The sequence below is a fragment of the Lissotriton helveticus genome, chromosome 6 (genome assembly GCF_964261635.1).
Source record: "Lissotriton helveticus chromosome 6, aLisHel1.1, whole genome shotgun sequence".
NCBI classification, from domain to species: Eukaryota; Metazoa; Chordata; class Amphibia; order Caudata; family Salamandridae; genus Lissotriton; species Lissotriton helveticus.
Genome location: NC_136067.1, coordinates 1,061,597,632 through 1,061,613,362, shown reverse-complemented (window position 1 = coordinate 1,061,613,362; position 15,731 = coordinate 1,061,597,632). Strand labels below are relative to the sequence as shown.

The 15,731-nt window shown below is 43.5% G+C and overlaps 1 protein-coding gene across 4 annotated transcripts in view; it reads left to right on the top strand.

Moving 5' to 3' along the window:
- LOC144763260 (uncharacterized) overlaps nt 1-10,618 on the top strand; it is a 133,578-nt gene extending 122,960 nt beyond the window's left edge. For all 4 annotated transcript variants that reach the window (XM_078648709.1, XM_078648708.1, XM_078648710.1 and 1 more), the window contains one exon: nt 9,545-10,618. In XM_078648709.1, the coding sequence (XP_078504835.1) occupies nt 9,554-10,531 (978 nt within the window). In that variant the 5' untranslated portion in view covers nt 9,545-9,553 and the 3' untranslated portion in view covers nt 10,532-10,618. The remainder of the gene's footprint in view (nt 1-9,544) is intronic.
- Nucleotides 10,619-15,731: the final 5,113 nt, after the last annotated feature.

The following is a 15,731-nucleotide window of genomic DNA, read 5'->3' as shown; positions in this document are numbered from 1 at the left end:
CCATAAATATCTCCTTTCTGCTTGGCACTTTACAGCAAGTAAAACAGAGCAGAAGAAAGAAAAGTAACATTTTGTTTTTTTCCTTAAATCGCTGCTTTAATTATGCCCTGTGACATAACCTGCCTTTCCTCTCTGCTGCTGGTTCTGGCAGCAGGCACTGTGACTTCAGAACTCAACAGTAATAAGTTATTACAGTTGAGGTCTGACGCCTTTGTTTATAATAGGTGACAGGGGGCGTGGCTTGGATTGCAATGGTGAAACTCACCCAAGATCTGTGCTCCGTCATACCCTGGGAGCAAACTAAGGACATATGCCAGAAATGCCGAACTGAAACGAGAAGTAAACATCACGGAGGACGTCTGAATAGCGTGGCTGGTAGAGGCAGATTTTGGAGCGCTGGAGGTGCGACATAGAAGAGAAATCTCTGGAAGAAGCTCAAGCACAAGAGGGCAGGAAAGATCCAAAGATGGCGTGCATCTGGTAAGAGCCAGCCCCGGGAGACCCCCAACCCCTGAAGATGAAAGACGAGAGGCAGTACAAGTTCGAGGGCGAGGAGGCAAACAAAGCAGTGTTCTCCCACTCACTCACCCGGTAGGTGCACATAGATGAACATGTGAGAAATCCAGCGTACATAGACCGGAGGGCAGTAACGAAACCGCAACCGCATGAGGGGGCCGCCATTCTGAAGAAGGAGCAGCGAGCCAGCGTAACCACAAGGCACTGGTGGAACCAGAGGCAGCTAGAGACCCAAAAATAGCATGGGGTGCAAAGAAGGGCAAAGGGAGTCGTAGAGGCACACGTCCGAGGATTACACAGATTGCACCCAAAGAGAACTCGATATCTAGCAGGGAGCGGATTCATGGCCGGGACCCGACGGAGAGAAACGAAACTGCAAGGAACAGAGGCAGCCGCCATTTTGAGGGGGTTGTGAGAAGAGCCAGACACCGGACAACAGCGGATGCTCAATAGGAGTACGAAGTGCCCAGGCAGAGTAAAAGGAGTCGCAAAAGGAGTCACTGGGGGGGGCAACGGTTCCTGGCTGTGCTAGGGCTGACGGCAAGAAGCGGAGGTGAGAAGTTGACTGTTATGCCCGTCGAGAGCATTAAGGAAACGAAACTGCAAGTATTAGGGGGGCCACCATTTTGCACTAATAAAAAAATAAAACAATGCAAGGAGGAAGAGTATTGCTCTAGTAAGACAGACCCCAACCATCCCAACAGAGGAGGGGTAGAAGCACTTGAGTCGGGAAACTGAATCCACACCTGTAAATGCCCAAAACAAAAAAACGCTGAGATACCTCAGAAGAGCCGGCAACCGCGAGCAGGGTCATCTCGGGACCAGGCTGGCCTACAGGCAAGAGAGACAAAAAAGCCCATCGGCACTCTCCCCCCAAAAAACTTAACAACAAGCAGTAACTGAGGCTAAAAGAGGCTGCGAGCCCCAACGTGCAAGGTTGCTAATCTAGCAGGAAAGCTGGGCCCCCTTACAGGAGAACAGCCCCAGAGTTTCAGACCAACACAAGCAAGCGGAGACCGGGACGGGGACGGGGGTGGGGGGGCTGGCAACACCGGCAGCGCTGCATCACTCCGCTGGAGTTCAGAAAGAGCCAAAACACAAACTATCTGTGAGGAGGGCTAAACCCGCTGAGAAAGTCTACCAGTGGGAGTATATCAAAAGGACAACAGAAGACAGTACCTAGCATTTGGGTCCGACACAAGGGGGGGCCACAGATATATGCACTAAGAGCACAGCTGAGACCTGCTAGAGGAGTCTGGTCAACAATCTTAGAGGCCAAGAAAGAAAAACTGTGCTCAACGAATCGCATCCAAAAGAAGAAAAATAGGACACCCCAGGCATAAGGGTTAGGGGAGAAACAGTGGAGGTGGCTACTACAAAAGCTGCGCGGAGGACCCAGGAGCAGAAGAGAAGTCAAGAGACAAGAGTCTTAACCCAAGGAAACTCCACAGACAACCTTAGCACGATCGTACCCCTGCCACTGCAGAGACAACTAATCACAGCTCAAAAAGGAGGACAAGAGATACAAGCTCCAATTAACCAGAAGAGGCCTGACAACCATGGCCAGGACAGAGGGGAAATTCCAGCAGCAAGAAAAGAAGGGAGACATACAAACAGACTCCCCCATCAAACAAAAGCAAGATATCAATTCCACACTCGACATGATCCTGGCTGAGGTCCATGATCTAGCCAAAACAACGAAACAAACCACAGACGCTATCCAGCTGGAACTGGCAGCTGTCAGAGCAGACATCCATGCTGCAAATAACAGGCTGATGGTAGTCGAGCAGCGAGTTAGCAATATTGAGAATGAAGACCAACAAACAAGTAAAACCCTCTATGCACTATTCAAAACCACGCTAATGCTACAAAGTCAGACCGCAGAGTTGGAGGACAAACACAGGAAAGGCAACATAAGAATTCTAGGTGTGCCGGAGGGGGAGGAGGACAAAACAGGGTCATGCATGGCCCTAATTGAGGTGCTGATCCCAAAAATAACGGGAATCAAATTCAGGCAACCACTTGAGCTTGACAAGGTATACAGAGTCCCAGCTGTCAAATCGGCAAACCGGGCAGGTCCGCGCCCAATCATTTGCAAACCATTACACTCAATGCACACTGAAGCTATTTTCGGGGTGGCAAGGAAGACACAGAATATGCAATGGAATGGGCACAGAATAATCCTCATGCAGGGCCAATCCAAGACAACGGTAGACACGACAAAAGGCTTTTTAGCGCTGAGGGACAAACTGAGGAAAGAGAACATAACATTCGCTTTCGCAGGGCATGCGAAATTCAAAATCATTGGCAAAGGAAAGACGATCTTCTTTGAGGAACCGGGTGAGCTGAACAGATACCTGAAAGGACCATTACAGCAAGTAATGGAAACAGCACAAGCGGGAACAAGTAAAAGAAGAGCGTCACCAGAACTAAGAGTGGAGTAACGGCAGAGATGAAACAAGCTTCGAAAGGCGCAAAAGATAACCGCATCTACCTCAGAAAATCAACAAGCGACTACCTTGGACCATAAAGAAACAACGCATCTACCTCATACGGACAGAAAAAAAAAAAAAGGGGAACGAACCAACTATCTCAGCCTGACAAACACAACACAAGAAAACAACCACAACGGAACACCCGAGAACATATGTGATGCCGTGATGCCAAAGATATGAGACTGTTGACCAATCAGAGGAATCTAAGGACAAGAACTTTAGCAAACAATATATCCTTTTCCTCTATAGAAATAGCGCTAAAGGGAACCTAATGGAGGGAGGAGGGGGGTGGGAGGAAGTGGGGGGAAAGCCCAACACATAGGAGAGAACTAACAACAGATCACCCCAAATGTCAGTGACACAAGTTGGCTGCCCGCCCAACGACTCTTAAGCAGTCAAGCTGTGGTGTACATTAAAACCTCTTCTACTAACCGGGGGACTCTAGGGTTAGCCAAATGGCGTGGGAGGAGGACACATAATTTGAGATACCTGAGGAACTTCTCGAAAAAAACACAATGCACACCGACAATGGGTTGGTCCCCTATGAAACGAGGAAGGGGGGGAGAAGGCAACTGAATCCAAGAGTATGATCTCCCGGGGGGGGGGACGGAGCAGGGATATTGCTGTCGCACGTCCAGTGTACGATGTTTTGCTAGGGGGGGTGGAGGGAGGGAGGGGAGGAGGGTTTAGGGAGGGGGGAGGGCTGTTTGTACTGTCTGTTTCGTCTATATACACATACGATATCCATTGTCCTCTACTCTATCACTTTGATATCAACTTTTCCTACACTTACAAGAAGGAACAGGGAACCAGACCCTTGGGGGGGTCGGGCCCTACACAAGAAAACACAGACAACACACACGGAAATTAAGTGCTAAAAACGATCTAACCACTCTCAGAACGCACGAGAAAAAACGGCCACAATCACCAGTGACACACCCCAACAGTAGCTCACTAGCTTCAAATCTAAAAATAGTGTCTCTAAATGTTAAAGGTCTCAACCACCCTTTAAAAAGGACTATCTAGCTAAGACCAAAGGAGACGTTCTCCTACTGCAGGAAATCAGACTCTCACTAGAAGACTCACAAAGACATAGGGGCCCATTATGATTGCGGATAATTCGCATCCTCCGTGCCGGCGGAAGCCGCCGTCGGGTGGGAGGATGCGGATTATCCGCTGCGGACTGAAGAAATACCCCCCGTCAGATTAGGATGGATATTTTTTTAGTCCGCAGCTTTTCCTCCACGGTCGCCTTCCGACTCTAACATGTCTGGCGGTGTCTATCAGCCAGGCATATTAGGATGTCTGCGGTCCTATGCCTTTCCACGGCGGCATTTCTGCAGTGGAAAGGCATGCGGTCTTTTGTTTGGGGGCCCGTTGCGGGCCCCCAGGGGTAAAGGGGGGGTGGGGGTTGCACATGGGGGGTACCTATGGTACCCCCCTGCCTTTGCGTGCACGAAGCAGCAGGCACCACGCGGTGCCTGCTGCTTCGTGCATGCAAAGGTCAACATGCATTTTTTAACCTTGCGGCGGGTGCTGCTTGAAGCAGCATCCGCCGCAATGTTAAAGGTAGGGGATGTGACCGCCAGGGTGGCGGTCACATCCTAATTGCCATGGAGGGACCGCCGCTGCCCATGCGGACGGTCCCTCTTCCTGGGCGCCATCATAATAGGGCCCTAAGTGCGAGGTGTATTGGTAAGATGGCCTGCTCCCCAGCATCTGGTAAGAAGCAGGGGGTGATCACGCTGGTATCTAGGAACTCCAAAATTAAGATAGTGGACCAACAGAATGATGAGACAGGGAGGATACTCATCACACAGTTAAAAAGAGGAGAAGAGACCATTCATCTTGCTAACATATACGGGCCGAACAAAGATGACCCAGATTTTTGGGAGGGAGTATCGAGGGGACTGGATGGAATCCCCCAAAAGGAATTACTAGTAGTGGCAGGTGATTTTAATATTGCACTAGACCATACACTAGACAGACAATCACACTGCCTCTCACTACCGCCTAAATCTCAAGGCACTTTAAGGAACATCTGCATCAAATACAATCTCAAGTACCCATGGCGTCTGCAATACCCAGTCACCAGAGACTACACATTCTACTCCAACCCACACAATTCCTACAGCAGGATAGATTACATTTTAATCTCAGGTACACACACACACTTAATAGACCACTCAGACATAGTGGCTAGGACTATCTCAGACCACTCGTGCCTCAGCCTATTGCTGTGCGGACGACATAACGAGGACCTACCACGTAGATGGAGGTTCAACAGCGATGTCCTGGCAGAACAGAACAACAAAAATAAAATAGAAGAAGGCATTAAAGAATATGCAAGACTTAATGACACACCGGACATGGACCCTAGGTCCGTATGGGACTCACTTAAGGCAACAATCAGGGGCACAATAATAGAGACTAAAGGAAAAATGAAAAAGAGGGCAAAAGCTCAACTAGAGCAACTGGAAGAAGAAATAAAAGGACTAGAAGCAGCACATATCTCAGAGCCAAAGAACAGTTCCACATTAGTAATGCTCACAAAGAGGAAATACAAATACAATAAAATCCTGAGCGAAAGGTCAGGACTGTGGGTGAACAAGCATCAGGCAATCTACCTCTGTGAAGCTAACAAGGCAGGGAAGAGTCTAGCCTCTTATCTAAAGCATTAAGAAAAGCAACACTCCATATCATCGATCACTGACTCGAAAAACAACACACACACAAGCCAGAAGCAGATACTAAGAACCTCCAGCAAATTTTACCAGGATCTATGCAAGGAAGACCAGTCCTTGGATGTGAAAGGAAGCACAGGGTACCTAGGAAGACTAAACCTACCAAAGATAACAGACGAGGAAGCACGCACCCTAGGACAGGAGATAAGCGAAGCAGAAATTGAGGGGGCAGTGAAGTCTCTTAGAGACAACAAGGCCCCAGGTCCGGATGGCTACACGACCACATTTTACAAAACATTCCTGGGCCTCTTTACCCCTACCATGAAGAAAGTCTTCAACCACCAGGATAAGGCAGGAGCAGTGACTCAGTCAATGTCTGAAGCAAACATAGTAGTAATCCCAAAAGAAGGCAAGAACACACAACTACCCCAAAATTATAGACCTATCTCACTAATCAATGTAGATTGCAAAATCTATGCGAAAATACTGGCTTCAAGACTGAACAGGGTATTGCCAAAGTTAATAAGCAATGCACAAGTAGGATTCCTAAAGACGCGCATGTCGCATGACAACAAAAGACTCCTGTGTCACATACTAGAGCGATCTGCGGAGACTAATGAGCCTGCGGTGGCCATAACATTAGACGCCGAGAAAGCGTTTGACAGGGTATACTGGCACTTCCTAGAGCAGTGCTTGCGGATTTTCAACCTGGGGGAGGCATTCACAAACAAAGTAATAGCCCTATATAAAAACCCTAGTGCAAGGATAGTAATCAACGGAGCGGTCTCAGAACCCTTCAACCTCCAGCGGGGGACAAGACAGGGCTGTCCTCTGTCGCCCTTGCTATTTCTGCTGGCCCTAGAGCCACTGTTCAGAGATATCTGTGCCAATGACAAGATGAGGGGTTTTACCATCAATGAGGTGACAGTTAAACTAGCCGCATATGCGGATGACATTCATATAATAATGGGAATACCTCAATCTTCTATCAATGTCCTAATGGAGACCATAGGAAAGTATTCCATCCACTCTGGATTTAAGATAAACAAAGACAAATTGGAGTGTAAACCCCTTAACATACACACCACCAAAGAAACACTGGGGGATTCAGGCCTTGCCTGGCAGACCGGGTTCATTAATTACCTGGGAATACAATTCTGCAGGGACCTCAGGAGCACACTAGATCAGAATGAGAGCCAGTTAGTTGCAAACATAAGGGGGCTCCTCGAAGCATGGTCACCTAGATACATAACATGGTTGGGGAGGATGGAGACAATCAAAATGATGATCACACCAATGGTCAATTACTTAGCCAACATGCTTCCCCTAACACTAACAGACGATTTCCACCCAAAAATAGACAAGCTGATCGACACATTTTTGTGGAGGGCTAAGAGAGCGAGGATGAGCCTGAAGAAGCTAAGGCTACATAAGAATCTAGGAGGGCTGAACCTGGCAGACTTCAAAATGTTCCAAACTGCTTTCCTCGCAAAACAAGGGGCATACTGGGTTCTCCCTGAACAAGACTATGCGCCAGTCTGGCTCAACATCGATAGGAGCCTACTAGATAACCTTAAGCCCATAACCCTCCTCACAGCCAATAAATGCACACACCCCACTAACCCAATACTCAAAAACACACGTAATGCCCTGCTCAAAGTAGACCAAAAAATGGACATCAGCATAAAAAACACGAGATGGGAATCATTATAGGGGAGCAGGAAGATAAAGTACAGGGGAAAACAACTATCTATAGAGTCATGGAAGAGAATGGGCATCTCCTACCCGAGCCAGCTAGATGTGGAAGATACCCCAGCCACCTTTAACATCCCTTAATAAGAATTTTATAACTTACTTAAGATTAGAACCGCCCTGTCTAAAGCGAAACTCAGTAAGCGCAAACCCTCCATCATCCAGTACATGAATAACATTAACAGAACAATACGCCAGGTGTTACATCTGTACTGCCTACTACGACCCGGATCCACAAAGCTAAACAAAAAAGTAACCCCATACTGGGAGAAAGAACTGGGGGCCACACTTAGCGATAAAGAACTACAACTTCTATGGTCTTCCCCCACACAAAAAAAATCTCCCCAGCACTAGCACAGACAAAATCCTGGACATTACACAAGATCTATTGGACACCAGCTCATCTGGCGACTTTAGGACTCAGAGAGAACGACCTTTGCTGGAACTGCGACAAAGCGAAGGGCGACCTGGCACACCTAATATACCAATGTCCCAAGGTCAGCAAATTCTGGAATAAAATCGTCAACTTCATAAACAATTCACTAGGATGTACACTCAAGCCAGAATTTGCCTCCCTCACAACTGCATTCCTAACTACAGAGCTAGACTCACAACAAGATAGAGACCTATATGACCAGCTTATGACAGCAGCGATAAAAATAGTCCTCACCATCTGGAATGACACCTCCAAGGCAACCTTCAAGGTCTGGGTCAACTGGGTGACATACCTGAGGGGGGCGGACACAATTGCCCTCCAACAATCACCGTGGAAACAACAACGCAGGGGCATGTGGGAGGCCCTAGATAAATACCTGGACGCATATGACCCGCCATGAACTATACCAACACAAGACACTCAGCCTGACCTCATACCCCCCCCCCCACGGGACCTAGTCAGTCGCAAGAATAGCAAACTTCTTGTATCTTTTCATCTCCTTTCTTATTTCTTCCTTCTTTCCTTTCCACACCTCTTTCTACCCTCTAGGGGAGCAATTGGACAAGGGGGTCAGTCTAGTACGAACAATCTGTAAAGTAGCGCCTCAATAACCAGTGATCCTTAGCTGGAGACACTGTAACGAGATTTCCATGAAGAATGTATGTTTCATGTTTTATGTGTATGTAAAAACAATAAAACTTGTTGAAATTAAAAAAAATATATAGGTGACTGGGTGTGTCACATGGCACCTATTGTATATGAGATCTAATATCCCCTGCAGTACATTGTAAGAATATTGCAAGTCACAGAGGAGCTCCATAACCATATAGAAGAACAAGGCAGTCGGGAATATTTCAACTAAACAACTCCACGTAATCAAACCAATAAATTATGCTAAATTCACCATTTCTGTGAAAGTGGTAAGAGTATTGTGATGTATACTCTCCTCTATAAGATTATTTACACAATTTGTATTTGCATCGGTTTTAGTAAGGGTGAGGTGCGAGAATTTTTAAATAAAATAAAATAAAATGTGATATTATGTTGTCTTTTAGCACAGGTACATTGACCCCTGGTACTGTGTTAGTCAGGAATTAGCAAAATGTGTTTTAATATATACTTTTTTTAAAGTACACAATATTTATTTTTAATGTAATGTTATTTTCCCTCTTGCTTTCTATGCAGAGATTCTTGCCCCATTGTTAGAAGAACCCCACCGCAAACAGAAAGTTACAAATAGAACCTTTGTAGTTGTAAAGTTGTCCCTAAGAGTTTTCATACCCTAATTTGAGGGGTGGAGACATGGAAGTCCAAATCTAAGTGGAGATCTCTGCAAGAAAATGGTGCATTTCATCCATAAGATATCTACCTAGGTGTAAGTGTAATCTGCACGTGTGGAAATTTCCACATGTAAACCAAACTTTGTGAAAAGGCCCCTACATGTGCTGCAATACATAGAAAGGGATTATTGGTAGTGCTAAAAAACCTTTAAACAAAAAGAAACAATAAATGCAAACCTTTTAAAGTACTTCTATTTTGTCATCTCCTAGCTCTAAGGAAGGGCAGAAAAAATTTGCATTATTTTTAAGTGAAGTGCTTCAAAATTAAATCTGATCGTTCACTTTTGTCCAGAGGTTTTAATAATGTTTATTTCTTCTCAGGAATGCAAGATGGCTCAACTGCTTCTCAGGGTGTGGCTGAATTTCGTGTGCCTTCTGTACACGGCACCTCAATATACCAGAAGCCAGGATGTGTTCTTTGGTCTGAAAAACTACACCGAATACAGAGTTGGTAACATGAACATGATTATCACTGTACCACATGGTGGAGATAAGCTACCAACTGAAATACCAAACCGAGATGCAGGATGCTGGAACTCAGATTCTGCCACCTGCCAGTTTACTCACAATTGCCCTGCTGGATCGCAGAAAGACTCAGAGAAGTGTAAAGTTTCGACATTGCAAGACAAGTATACCTTAAACGTGGCATTAAATCTCGCTAAGGAAATCTGCGCTCTCACTGGTGGATACTGCCCTCACATTGTGATAAATCACCTGGGAAGATCCAAGCTGGATGCCAACAGGGAAAAGGAGGAGGCTACTTTTGGGGTACTCCAGGCAGAGATAGCATGGAAGGAGTTTATGGATTTCATAAATAAGTCAAAATCCCAGATGGGAAGGGGGCTTCTGGTGGATATTCATGGCCAGGTCCATCCTGAACAATGGATAGAGCTGGGATACACCTTGTCCAAAGCAAGCCTTGATTCTGGTAGATTTACTGCAGCTCAGTCATCCATTTACCAACTCTCACAGGAGCACAGGGAAATCCCTTTTGAAACACTTCTTAGGGGAGAAAGAAGCCTAGGGAACTTTATTGAAGAGCAGAATGGTATTAACAAATACATTTGTGTTCCTTCTCCCAAAAACCCTGGTCCCAGTGGTGGAAACTATTTTCCAGGTGGTTATATCACCGAAAGGTTTGGTTCTAAGAAGTCAGGGCTGGTGGACGGTATCCAGATTGAGCTGCCACGGTGGATAAGGGAAAACAATGAGCGTCCCAAATTTTGCATGGCTTTAGCAAAGGCCATGATGAATTTTTGGCAAACAAACTATTGCAACCAATCTGAATCCAAATTAGTAGGATGCTGAGGAGAGTGGGAATAAATCACCACAGTCTTTTGAGGAGTAGTAATTTCAGTGGAATAGTCAATGATATTAAAAGTTGTAAACTTATAATCACATCCTCTTGACTGTTTATTTTGGGAAATAGCTACAATGACAACTGATTTTTATCCAGATTCAGTTCTAAAAGTATAGCCCCAGACACTACTGAACACTTAAAAAAATCTCTTTATTTTCAGAAAACATACTAATTATGATTACATTCATTGGCTATTTCCAGCAAGCTCACAATTTGAAAATAAAGGGCCTAATTTTGAGTTTGACGGCTGGTGTTAGTACCATTGCCGTGGTTGAGAACTTTGCTCCCACCATGGTGAGGGTTCTCTGCCCACTTAATTTAGAGAGGTCTGCCGGCTCAGTAGACATCTCTTGCATTTACGGAAACCTCTGTCATGGCTGTTCCTGTAAATGCATTGAAAGTGTGCCATGTGGCTCGGTGAGCATGATGCCACCACATCGCACACTTTAATTTTCCTTTTTTTTATTTCGAAAAACAAAATCCCAAAGGGGTATTTAGTCTTTTTTTTTAAATAAAAAAAACACTGACCCCATCATCATGGGAGTTTTCTCCCATGGTGTGGTGGTCATTAAAAAGTTTTTACATACCGCTACTTGTGGCCGCTCTAAATCATGTGGGCGGACGAATGGCCAAAGGCAGCGTAGATGGAATAGTGCCAGTCGTCTACAGACTGAAGGCCTGCTCATCTGTATATCAGGCGGGTTTGACCTTCAATTTGGCAGAAAGGGTACTCTGTTGCCTTTGCGATGGAATACCCTCCGTGATAACCTCTAAATCAGGCCCTAATTCTGCTATTTAGTCATCAATTGTTCTTTTATTATACATGAAGATGTTTAAAAATAAAAAAAATAATTTGCATTTAAATTGTAAATAGCAAAGCAAAAGCAGTAAGACACCTTGGTGGGAAGATTTCAAAGCTTGTACTGGCACTGGAAGTAGAATGCACGTTGTGTCAGGTGTCTAAAGGGGATGTATGACGTTACAACGCATACTTTTACCACGCCTACCATTACCACGCATTTTTTACAACGCAGGATCCATGACAACGCATACCATTACCACGCATGTATTTACAACGCATATACCTTTACAACGCATACAATTACAACGTAAGTATTGGTAAGTATATATTATTTTTTAATATTTAATTAAAATTAATATAATGTAATTTAATTTAATTTAATTAAATGAATTTAATTTAATTTAATGTAATTTAATTTAATTAATTTAATTTAATTTAATCAATTTAATTTAATGTAATTTAAATTTAATTATATTTAATTTTTACACTGTACCCTTTTACCCAAAAACCCAAAACTGACCCTGAACCCAAAAAATACCCCTTTTACCCAAAAACTCAAAACTGACCCTGAACCCTAAAAATACCCCTTTACCCAAAAACCCCAAACTGACCCTGAACCCAAAAAATACCCCTTTTACCCAAAAACCCGAAACTGACCCTGAACCCTAAAAATACCCTTTTACCCCAAAACCCAAAACTGACCCTGAACCCTAAAAATACCCCTTTACCCAAAAACCCCAAACTGACCCTGAACCCTAAAAATACCCATTTACCCAAAAACCCAAAACTGACCCTGAACCCTAAAAATACCCCTTTACCCAAAAACTAAAAACTGACCCTGAACCCTAAAAATAACCCTTTACCCAAAAACTGAAAACTGACCCTGAACCCTAAAAATACCCCTTTACCCAAAAACTGAAAACTGACCCTGAACCCTAAAAATACCCCTTTACCCAAAAACTGAAAACTGACCCTGAACCCTAAAAATACCCCTTTACCCAAAAACTGAAAACTGACCCTGAACCCTAAAAATACCCCTTTACCCAAAAACTGAAAACTGACCCTGAACCCTAAAAATACCCCTTTACCCAAAAACTGAAAACTGACCCTAAACCCTAAAAATACCCCTTTACCCAAAAACTGAAAACTGACCCTAAACCCTAAAAATACCCCTTTACCCAAAAACTGAAAACTGACCCTAAACCCTAAAAATACCCCTTTACCCAAAAACTGAAAACTGACCCTGAACCCTAAAAATACCCCTTTACCCAAAAACCCAAAACTGACCCTGAACCCAAAAAATACCCCTTTACAAAAAAAAACAAATAATATTTTTAATAAAATAATATACTTACCAATACTTACGTTGTAATGGTATGCGTTGTAAAAGTACCTGCGTTGTAAATACATGCGTGGTAATGGTATGTGTTGTAATGGATCCTGCGTTGTAAAAAATGCGTGGTAATGGTAGGTCGTGGTAAAAGTTGCGTTGTAAAGGTTGTATACCGTCTAAAGGTGGCTTAGTATGCTTTTGGGGGAGCCAGTAGTCCATTTGGAAGATTTATTTAGCACAGGTGCTTGTGTACTGATAAGTAATGTTTTGAAATGCAAAGTAGTGCAAATGGCAACGCCAGTCAACTTTCCATGACAAAATCTATATTTTGGTCTTAAAAATTGGTGAGTGCTGCACATATTATGAGAACTAAATACCCCAAGAAACCGAAATGACTTGTTTTGCATAAAAGACCGGGTATAATATATAGTTCAACTCCATACATAATAGTGAGCTAGACATCCTTATCATTCAATCAGGGGAATGCAATCTCTAATATCACTGTAAAAACTACAGTCTAATTCAAGAGAGTATTTATCAAGCCATGTGTACTATCATTGCATTTAATGGAGTTTCCCATGTGTAATAAATACCTCATGTCGATTTGAAGGGAGGTCTTGAAGAGATCCTACAGCAAACAAACATATGGCCCATTCTGGTACGATCTCCATTGTGTGGTATATCAATTGTGCATTTCACAGCTACACCAAGTCAAATCCACCCAAGTTTCAAGGAAGAAAGATCAGATGAGAGAACCTTTGCAGTGCTAGGGGTCTAACACTGGAGAAAGGGCCATATGTATGAAGCAAATTCGCATTCGCAAACGCTGAAATTCTGCGAATTTCAGCGTTTGCGAATACAATTTTGCAAAATGGTATGTATAAAGGAAAATCTGGTGCAAAATAGGGAATCTCAAAATTTGCGATTCCTTATTTTGCAATTGCATTTAAGGAATCGCAAAATTTGCGATTCCTTAAATGCAATGTATGAAGCAAAAAAAATTGCAAATTGTTCCTAAGGAATCGCAAATTACCACCAACTTCAAGTTGGTGGTAATTTGCGAAATCCTTGAAAAATGCCCATTTTCGCATTTTTCAAAGTGCCATGTGACGCACATACATGCCCCTAGGGTATGTATGTGCACCACATGTGAACCCATGCTTATTTCAGGGGTGCAACAGGGTGTCCTTTGGACACCCCTGCTCCCTTGAAATTATTCTCAATTTGCGATTTTCAAATTGCGAATCCCAAAATTGAGAATACCTTCCCGTTCATTCCTATGGGCCTCCTGGCCCATAGAAATGAATGGGAAAGTATTCCTTAATTGCGATTCGCAATTTGCTAATCGCAATTAAGGAATACTAAGAATTCGCCCAAAAAATGTGAATTTGTACATACATACCAATTTGCGATTCTAAACTACGGAATCGTAAATGGGTAGCTTGATACATATGGTCCCTATATATATTAGACATTAGTGTTGAATCAACTTTACTTCAGTAATGAAAGAAAGACAATGGTATTTGGCAACCTTTCAGTCACCCAGAGCTCCTACATTTACAAAACCCATCCTTCACTGTCAAACTCTCTTCCTGTATACATTGGTTTCCACCAGCATCCTAGAAATGCATAATGAATGATCCCTGGTGGATGAAAGCACTTGATAGAGGCTCATTATATCATTACAGAGCATTGGTTAGAAATATGACAATGGAATCACAGAAGGATATAAAACATGTTATGTTGTTTAAGGAAATGACACTCCTTTGCATGATCATCCCCATTTCTTTTAAACTTATGCTGTTGGTTATGAGAGTCTATACACTGGACCCTGAAAACCAGGCCCCAGTGCATGTGCTCTGACCTATAAAAACTAGTCAACTTGATTAAAAGTCCCTAGTGTAAACGCCTGATAAGTATATTTTTCCAAGGGACGGCAGCAGCTATTGTGACTCCTCTAAAGTGACATGGCAAAGCATGCCTTAAGGACTGCCCCTACCGCCTGAATGGCCAGTTTTAAAAACAGGATGTTCGACCTGGCAAAATAAACAATTACAAGGCCTAAACTTTCCTTTTTAATACGTATAAATCACTCATAAGGTAGGCCCTAAATTTCCCTTAGGTAGGGTGGATGGTAATTAAAAAAAAGGACAATGGTATTTAAGTTTTACATGTCCAGACAGTGAAAAATCTCCAAGGTTGTTTTTTTCGCTGTGGCAAGGCTAGCTCTCCCGTAGAAAAAAACTGAGTTGTGTTATTGCACATTATAATGCATAACTTAATTTAGGCAATAGTTAGAATTATGATTCAATGGCTCAAATTAATAGTAATTTAAAATCCAATCTAATGTTCAAGTCAGATTTTAAATTACTATTTTGAAAATGACACTGTCAAGAAGTCAACCTTTTCCTGCCTAAAGCCTCTACTAACATTTTCAGATGTTCATCTACACCTGTCACCTGGCAGCCTGCTGCCCCCCTGCAAAGAGGTGGGAATGGCCTTCTGGGAGGGAAATAAAAGCAAAAGGGCCTTGGCTGGGAGGACGTTTGACTTCCTACTGATAGGATGGCCCACCAGCTGCACAAGCTGCAAATGGGTATCCCTATCACAGGCAGATGTACCTCACACCTCGGCCTGCCACTGCCATTGTTCCAATAGCCAGAGTGACACCAATCCCATTGGCGAGGGAACCTGTTGAAGAACTGGTTTTCAGAGGGAGTTCTTTATTTCCCTAGACACACCTCAGCGGGTGTACCCTGAGTTTTGACCAAGGCAAGTTTGTCATGAATGTATTTTGGCAATTTCAAAGAAGAAAAAAACTATATTTTGATTTACTTTTGCCATTTACTTGGTTCCCTTCGTGGGAATCCAAAAACACAGGGTACCTTTAGAATTCCCCAAGATATATTAATATTTACCCTTGATTCTTTTTGTGAAATGACTTGGTGGAATCCTAAGTGTAAAATTTCCCAAACATGAACAAAAAGGGCTCATCATTGGGGATGGAAAAGCC